General features: G+C 45.5%; 1 protein-coding gene across 1 annotated transcript; it reads right to left on the bottom strand.

Moving 5' to 3' along the window:
- Positions 1-270: 270 nt before the first annotated feature.
- On the bottom strand, positions 271-9,074 carry PSMC2 (proteasome 26S subunit, ATPase 2). The gene is made up of 12 exons (XM_036400393.1): positions 8,942-9,074; positions 6,702-6,739; positions 5,499-5,580; positions 4,529-4,628; positions 4,073-4,204; positions 3,363-3,435; positions 3,123-3,218; positions 2,700-2,864; positions 2,094-2,181; positions 1,277-1,479; positions 642-738; positions 271-542 (listed from the first exon to the last, which is right to left on the bottom strand). The coding sequence occupies exons 1-12, from the start codon at positions 9,009-9,011 to the stop codon at positions 385-387; spliced, it is 1,302 nt and encodes a 433-aa protein (XP_036256286.1). The 5' UTR covers positions 9,012-9,074; the 3' UTR covers positions 271-384.
- Between the last annotated feature and the right edge of the window lie 52 nt (positions 9,075-9,126).

Genomic DNA, 9,126 nt, shown 5'->3' with positions numbered 1-9,126 from the left:
CTTCCCATGACAGCTCCTGTTTTTGTGGGACACACAAGCACCTCTCAGCACAACCAGAAACAACGGAGTCATTCAGGGGTCTTCCAGCACCTCTATGGCTCAGATTCAAGCTCTGGGGTGTAGATGGTGACCAGACATCTAAACTTGGGATGTCTGACATTGCCCAGGTATCTGATTTAAAATTAGCCATGCTGCTGTAACCTCACTAAGATCTTTTCCCAACAGCAGCAACAGTCCACTGGAGTAGAATACTCACAATGAACACACTCCTACTGTTTGGAACACTCCATTTATTTCTAGCTTCCAAGAACAAAACACAAATCACTATACTTGGATTTTGTTCCACAGAAAGTTTTGGGGGAACAGTAAGAGCCTTCCCAGGTGTTAGTTGTAGGTCATGTAGCGGGGGGTAGCGCTGAACTTGGCGTAGGATTTGATGACTTTGTTCACCGCCTCCAGGAAATCCTTCTCAGTGGCGATCTTCCGGCGCGCTCGGATAGCGAACATTCCCGCCTCCGTGCACACACTGCGGATCTCGGCGCCTGGGAGACAGACGGGATAAACAGCTCAGCACTGACTGCCAGGGGACACAGGGCACACAGAGACCTGTCCCAGTAAAGGAATAAATCCATGCAGCTTACCTGTGCTGTTAGGACACAGCCGAGCCAGCAGCTCAAACCTGATGTCCCTCTCCACGCTCATCGAACGAGCGTGGATCTTGAAGATGTGAGTTCGCCCCTGAGGGAAAGGGAGGAGGACAGAGGTGTTCATGGCATGAAAGAGGTGATGACTCCAGCCTGCAGCTGTCTCCCTCCACAGCACAGGCAAATGGAAAATACATCTTGTATTTGCTGCCCAACTATGGTTTCCCGTGTCTGGACTGGAATGTCTAAGTGTCCATGACACTAAAGTAAGAAAATAACTCTAAAAAGGGCTTTCATCATAGAAGTACCTCAAGAAATCTCTCTCAAAAAGCCAAACAAAACACATTCCAGCTTCTGAACTAAACTGTGGATCTGGTTAAAGGACTTTTTCTCTGTTAGGGCAGAAACATACAGTGATTACAGCTGCCTACCATGGCTTCTCAGCCAGGACAGAAACTGTGCAGTGTGGAAAAATCTTTGGCACATCTTTAATCCCCCACACTTCCTGTAGCTTCACAGAATTTAGGAGTGCTGCATTTGCTGATTCTCATAAACTTCCAGACAATGATGCCCTAACTGAAGAAACACTCTGCTATCAGAACACACTTAGCAGTGAAATAAAGAGTTCTCACCTCAAGATCAGGCAGGCTGAACTCTATCTTCCTGTCCAGCCTGCCAGGCCTCATCAGTGCTGGGTCCAGAGTGTCAGGTCTGTTTGTGGCCATGAGCACTTTGATGTTGCCCCGGGGGTCAAAGCCATCCAGCTGGTTGATGAGCTCCAGCATGGTGCGCTGCACCTCGTTGTCACCGCCGGCGCCGTCATCGAAACGAGCACCTGCACAGGAGACACACAAGTTTCACACGGGGACACAGAGTGCCACAGTGGCTGCAACACTGTGGGACACCTGGGAAAATGACTTTAAAGTGGATACAAGTAATTGTGATGAATTAAAAACGGTCCAGAGTATAAAAGGGCCTCTATCTCCCTACCTAACAACCGGCCAAGTGGTGGAATTTACCTGTGTAGTTCTGTTTGTTTTGCCCTTTCCTCAACCAAAATCATCCTTCTCCCCTATCTATGTAAGAACTGTTCTACTTTCAAAGGACTTCTCTTTTGAGAAAAATTAATAATGTTCAGGAAGTAACAAAGATGTTGAGTGTAGTCCAGAAGCTGAAAGGGGTTTAAGTTAACAGTACTTTTCTGCAAATAAAATACAGAGGTTCTTCACTAAAGTTCGAATAATGTGGGTGTTCCAAATGTGCAAAAATGGCTTCCATCTGGGCTATATAAACCACTTCCTGACAGCTTCCTGGACACAGGGTATGCTGGGGTAGTAGTTTTGCTAACTCAGTATTTACAAGCACTTTTCTTGAAATGCAACAATCCAGAACTAAAGAAAACCTGAAAGCTCTCACAGGGGAATAGCACTGTAGCTACTACAAACATACCTCCAATGGCATCAATCTCATCAAAGAATATAAGGCAAGCTTTTTTAGTTCTGGCCATTTCAAAGAGTTCACGAACCATTCGAGCTCCCTGAAAGCAAAAAAAAAAAAAAAAAAAAAAATCAAGATTTTGTTAGAGATTTTAGGCACATTAAAGGAAAACTATCAAAACCAAACTTTTCATGCTTCCAAGTACTTCTACATTTCCAATGTGAAAACTCTTTTTATTTGTTCACATATATAATGGAGAAGTATAAAGCTTAAAGCAATTTATAAAGGACATAAAAATTACTGCTCTTAAACTGAGAAGTACAGATGAAGTCATTTACCTCAGGACCAACTGAAAAACAAGTGGCAGAGTTGGGAGCAGAATCCTAATTCCAGAATCTTCCTGAACTTTGCAGATTGAACTCTGTACTGCAAAATGCCTCTCATAAGTGACAGCAAAGCTGAGGTCATGTCACCACTGCCTGACCTGCAGTGATTTGGCTGATAGCTCCTGCCCCTGCAGCTTCCAAGTACATCCATCCCTCACCCCCAGTGTGGTGTCTGGTACCCACAAGGGAGATGTGCAAACCCCTCCAGACTCCATCAAGTAGTTGCTCTTACCTCTCCCACATATTTCTGCACCAGCTCAGATCCAATCACTCTGATGAAGCAGGCATCAGTCCTGTTAGCCACAGCACGGGCACAGAGCGTTTTGCCTGTGCCAGGTGGCCCAAACAAAAGCACTCCTTTGGGAGGCTCAATTCCCAGGTTCACAAATCTTTCAGGCTGTAACAAAGGGAGCCAGAAGGCAAGGTTATGTGCAAATTAAAGATTATGTGCATCAAAGCATATATGCAAATCAAGGAAATCGTTAATGAAGAGCAATGTAAACAAGGCTGGGCTGGATTTCACTTGGTAAAAGCTGACTTCCTTTCATTAAACTGGTTACACTCAGTAACTCTGTCTTTTCTTGCTTTTTCAGATGCTCACAGATGGCCAGAATACTTCCAAAATAATAGAAGCTTCAATCTGGAGGTTACTTACGTGAAGCAGAGGGGTTTCCACCACCTCTCTCAGCTTTTCAATCTGCTCTTTACAGCCACCAACATCACTGTAAGTGACATCAGGTTTTTCTTCTACCTGCACAACAAAGAGGTGAATGAGCAGTTACCAGCCTGGTGCAGCAAATCTCCACAGGCTTTTAACAGCCCACAACAAAATCCAGCGAAAGGAATCACAATTACAAGATAAAGCCACGTCAAAATAAGTAAAGGCAACTCTCACTTGCATCATGGTGACTGTGGGATCAATCTTTGGAGGCAAGGGGATGTGGATTTGGTACTTGTTTCTGTCCACCCTGGTGAGGAAGCATAAAGACTATTATTGTAACACTGGTTAAGTAAAGTGTTATGTAGAAACAACTCTGTAAATGAAAAGCTGAATTCTTGAACTGTTCTTTTCTCTGGCATCAAGACAGCCCAGCCCTGAAAGTTAATAGTCAGGTAGGCCAGATACTGGAATTCTTTCTGTAGAAAATTTTAAGGTTTCCAAAACTATTAATTCCAAAGTATTTTGAAAAATAAATTTCAAAATATCCCACAGAGCAAACTGGGAAAATACTGACTCTTAAAGTAACAGGTTTTACATCCTCAGTGAACATTTCCTGGCTGCTTTGAGTGTGACCTCAGAGTACCAAAGAAGGAGCCTACAGAGGCTCCCTGAAAGCTGGGACTGCTGGGGCCTGAACTGAAAAAGTTTCTGTCCAATGACACATGGGTTTTGTCAATTTTTGTCAAAATAACATCAAAACAAGATTCCAGCAGAGCATGCAGGTGAGTTACTGTCATCCAAGAGAAAGACAGTAGTGGTGTAATTTCAACCACTGCAAAAATTGGAAATGAAGGCTTGCTGACCTGTCAAACTACAACATGAGATAACTCAGAGAAAGCTTCAGTCTGCAGGAAGACTCACAAGAACAGAAAGACTTTGCATACCCAACTCTCATGCCTTCTTCTATGTCAGTAGGTGCCACCTGGTCACTGAGATCCACCACGAACTTGGCAAATTGCTTGACATTGATAATGTACTTGGGATCCTCGGAGTCTGCATTGATGATCTTTGTGCACCTAACACACAGACACAATTGCACCTCCAGGCACACAAACTGTGTGCTAAGCATAAGCATCAAGAGAGTCACATCTTCCAAATACACCAGAACATCAGAATGTTGTACCTGTGATTACACCTTTACAGCCTCATACAACAACTGCAGAAATAAGTACAAGTATGAAATACATCACACATCATTACAGTTCCTTTTTGATTCAGTGGTAAAAAGCACTTTCAATATGCACAACATGGACTTCATTTTTTAAAAGAAGTCCACACCTAAGCTATAAATCAGATTTTTAACACTATGGAGCTCCACTGGAATGAAAGAGTGCTCTCACCTTGCAACTTGCAATGGTTGCTCGCTTTGGAGAGTTTGTTTATCTGCAGCCAGATCCCAAAGGGCAGGAGGTGCCAAGCCAGTGTCAGATTCCTTGATTCCTGCATGCAGCACAGAGAAGCTGAGGAGGAAACACCTAACTGGGATGTCAGCCATCCTTCCCACACCAAAACCTCAGAGATAACCCTGCAGGAAGCTTTTTGAGAGACCTCCAAAACAACACACACACATATCTTTGATGGATTTCCTAAAGAACAAGTTTCCTAAGGAAACAGCCTACGTGACCATGCCAGCTGAACATTCAAATCCCAGCCTGGCCACCCTCCCAGCCAATTTTGCAGAGTGGGGATGCTTACAGCAGGACAGAGCATTGACAGTGGACATCTACATTTCACTAAAGGAGTGAAACTCTCAAGTGTTTTCACTGAGCTCCAGTGCAAAGTATCAGAAACTAAGGGATTCACACAGATGAAAAACCCCACAAATCTTCCAAAACATGCATGTAACAAGTACCATCTCCATTATGGATTTAAAAGAATCAAGATTATTTTACAGGAGAAATTTTGGTCTTCCTGGCAGAACTCAGAACCACTGCAGGATTAGCAACAGAGCAAAAAACATACATCAGTGAAAGAAAAATTAGGAAACAAATTAATTGTTACTGTTATCACTACTTCATTATCTGGTGTCAGAAAGGGGCATTTGTTTCATGCCACCATTATATGTAAAAACCACAGCTTTGATTAAAAATGTGTTAAAGTACAAAATTACAAAATCAGGTGTACAGATTAGCCCTGCCCAGTTGAAAAAACATCACCCTAACAAGCAAAAATTTCACACTACCAAATAAAGAACTGTGTTCTTTGGAGAAAAATGACATCTAAAAAACAATGCAGAAGTTGTTGGAAATCAATTTCTTGTTTTGGTACCTGTGGCTCCTCTACTGAAAGCTTTCTACAACAAAAACATACCAGTGAGCTCATTGATTTTCTTAAGCAGTTGTTGAATGTCATCTTCTACTTGCTTGATCTGCCTTGAGTACGTGCTCTGGCCCTGGAAAAGGAATACCATGGAGATTTCGTAAGCCAAATTATCTCATGTTTAGGAAAAAGTGACAAGAGCTGCTGCCCATCAAGAAGTTCAACAGACTGTCTTGGTGACAGTCAACCAACCATTGATGACAGCCAAAAAAGACAGAATTAACCTCCAGTAACAATATTTCTGTTTGCAAAAGTGAAGTGCAGCTACACACAACTGACCAACTGGGAAGGTGGAAATTTTCCACATTTGTAAACTTTAATAATTTATTTTTCTTTTAAACCTGTTCAGCCTTACTTTTTCAAACTATTTCTCCTATAGTTCAAAAAATACTTAGTAAATTGATATATACAGAGAATTCAGAGTACACTTTCTGAAAACCATCTGTACAAGTGCTTTAACTGCCTTACCCAACCTTTCCATCATTCACAGAGGACACCAGAAGGCTCAAGGGGCAAATCAGAATTCTTGCTTGTGATAAAATGCTTTTTTTGATCCAGATCTGCCTGACACAGGCAGATTCAGACCTGAATTTGCTGAACAATATCTCCTTTGCAGATCACTGGCAACAAAAAAAGAAGCTGCAGTGGGAACCTGCTGTATTTCAGAGCTTTGTAAAGGAGTCTTGGTGTCAACAAAATTCAGATTTCTGCCAAAGATACCTAAGCTGCAAGTTTCATCTTTCAGGAGTTCTTTTGCAGACCAACTGTACTTCCTAGTGTAAAGGGTGGATTGGCATTTTAAGCCTTATTGTCTGTGAAAAGTGCATCCCAACATTATGTTCTTTTAACATGATGGCTAAAAGCAAGTCCATTTGGCAGGAAGGGAGTCTTAAAATTATTTTTTGTATAAACCAAGAAAACTGGCCAGTGAAAAAGCCCTAGTAAAGCCCTGGCTGTTAGAGAGCTGTGGCAATCGGCAATGAGATACAAAACAAAAATAGAGAAACAAACCCAAGATTATTTTTAGTGTTGCAGGCTGCGTCTCATTGGAAGGTGAACAGGGAGGGAAGGTTTTGGCAGGAAAGAAAAGCACCAGGAGAAGCAGAGATACTCTCTACCCCTCCCCTCCTGCACTGTATTCCCCCCAGGAACTGCTTTGTGTCTTTAACACTCCCACAGCTGTGTGCTACTTACATATGTTTTCAGCAAGGCAATATCTCCTTCATCAAGAGCTGAAACAAGACAAGAGACACTTAGCTTCCAGTTCTGAAAACAAAGCCAGCAGTATTAATTCTGCTTCTAAAGGATCAAAATATGTATTTTGGAGAGATTCTTTTGAGCTTCCACTTTTCACTGAAACAAAGTGGAACAAAAAAAAAATCAGATATACAAGAAAAATGAAACAAGGTCTCCAGCTACTCTCTTCAGTCCAAACACCTGCACCACTCAGAGTCACAGCAAGCAAGGCACTTCAACTCTGCTTCACTCAGAGGAGTTTCCCAGCCTGTGACTGTTCAAAAACAGGACTGAAGATATCACAACTTCATCTTTTCAACTTTTTGTTTCTAGATGTTCAAGAAAGCATCAATGAAAAACTGGCACCACTTCCCACTAGCAATGCCCCTGCACAGAGGTGGCTCCAGTTCATTAACTAAGAAAAATACACCATTAACACTCCAAAATACACTCCATTAACTTAGAAAAATACACCTCTGCTAGTGCCACTCTGCCACACCACTCTCACATCACTTGCTACTTAACAGACTTTCAACACCCTTCCCATCTCTGTTTCCTCTCTTGTCTAATTCCACTCTTTTTAAGACTCTTTTGGAGCCCAGACCACACAGAATTGGTGGACATGGCACTTGGTGCTATAGTCCAGTTGAGGTGTTAGGGCATAGGTTGGACTTGATGATCTTAGAGGTCTCTTCCAACCTCATTATTTTGTGATTCTGCGGTGATCTGGGAGCAGCACATGTTATACAGCATTCTGAAGACCTTCTATGTTGATCTGTCCTTTTTTCATGACTATTTGTACCGCCCCATTGATTGTTTTTTATAGCTGCTGAACACTCTGTTGCTATAATTTAGAAATCTTTCTTGAATGGGAATAGTTCAAAGTCCATCACTAATTACATTTTGCACTGCTTGTGCTTCCAGATGCTTTATTAAATATTTAATAACACGAAATAAAAAGCCACAATAAGTTAAAACATGAGGGGCAACCGGCAACCTTCACACCGTGCCGATATCCTCGGAAACCTCGGCCTCCTTCCCTCTCCTGATTCCCGGAATTCCGAACGAAGCGGCAGCACAGGGCAGCTCTGGGGCGCTCCCCCGGCAAGAGAAAGAAACTTTCACGCAATCATCAAGGTTGGGAGAGACTTTCATGAAGTCCAACCATCAGCCCAGCCCTGCCCCTGTAGCCCCGACACCACATCACCCAGCGACAGATCCAGACAGACACTCTTGAACTCCTGCAGGGATGGTGACTCCGCCTCCCTGGGCAAACTGTTACGATATATGACCACCCGAACTGCGAATTTTTTTTTTCTAATATCTAATGTGAGTCTCCCCTTCTCACCTTTAAGCTATTTTCTCAATTTCTCTCACCGCGGGCATGGCAGAAGAGACCGGCCTCGCCTCACCACAGCCTCCTTCCAGGGAGGTGTAACATTATCGTAGCACTTTTTGTTGGGCATTTAAAGTAGACAAATAAGTATTAAACCACAAAAGGTATTCTTCCTCTCACGATGAGGAAATTCGAGATTTTAGGAACTTTTTGTAAAAGAACAAGACTTAGAAGGCGGAGGGTTCATTCCTCCCCTGAGAATCTCTGCGGCTTCCCCGGGCAGCCCCACGCTCCGCACCCGGGGCCGGGCAGGGGCAGCCCCGCGGGCCGGGCGGGTCCCGCTCCCCCTCAGCACTGCCAAGCTCAGCCCTCACAGCCCGGTCTGCGTGAGGCCCGGCCGGCCCCGGTCCCGCTCGGTGCTGCCCAGCTCAGCCCTCACCGCAGGCTCTCCGTGAGCCCCGGCCCAGCTCAGCCCTCACAGCCCGGTCTGCGTGAGGCCCGGCCGGCCCCGCTCCCGCTCGGTGCTGCCCAGCTCAGCCCTCACCGCAGGCTCTCCGTGAGCCCCGGCCCAGCTCAGCCCTCACAGCCCGGTCTGCGTGAGGCCCGGCCGGCCTCGCTTCCCTCCAGCCAGCGGCGGCACCGCCCGGGCCCGGGCTGCGGGTCAGGATGGGGGACGCTCCCGGGGCGGCGACCGGAGCGCCAAATCACACATTGGAGACATTTTTAATCCTTTTTAGTCCCTTTCCCCCCGCCGCTCCTCCAGCCCCGCCGCTCCTGGCACCGACATGGCCGCCGGCGGCGCCGCCCCACTCCCGGCCCGGGCGCTGCTCGGAGACCATCCTCGCCGTCCGTGGGCCCTCACCGCGGATGGGTTTGTCCTCCTTCTCCTCCTCCTTGGTTTTCCTCTGGTCGGCTCCCAGGTAATCCGGCATCGCGCCCGCCCGCCTTACGCAGCACCGCGCCGCTTCCGCCCGGAACACAAACCAGGGTGCACCACGGCCCGCGCGCAGGCAACTCCTTCCCCCCGGCGCCGCGGCCGCCGTCGGG

The sequence above is a fragment of the Molothrus ater genome, chromosome 5 (assembly GCF_012460135.2).
Source record: "Molothrus ater isolate BHLD 08-10-18 breed brown headed cowbird chromosome 5, BPBGC_Mater_1.1, whole genome shotgun sequence".
In the NCBI taxonomy this organism is placed as follows: domain Eukaryota; kingdom Metazoa; phylum Chordata; class Aves; order Passeriformes; family Icteridae; genus Molothrus; species Molothrus ater.
This window is presented reverse-complemented; position numbering and strand designations above follow the sequence as displayed.

Coding starts and splice junctions, on each gene's coding strand:
- PSMC2 (XM_036400393.1), bottom strand. CDS start 9,011: ATGCCGGATTACCTGGGAGCCGACCAGAGGAAAACCAAGGAGGAGGAG. Junction 5,581..6,701: donor TTGCCTTGCTGAAAACATAT/GTAAGTAGCACA, acceptor TTCCTTTTCCAG/GGCCAGAGCACGTACTCAAG. Junction 1,480..2,093: donor TGAGATTGATGCCATTGGAG/GTATGTTTGTAG, acceptor TCTCCTGTGCAG/GTGCTCGTTTCGATGACGGC.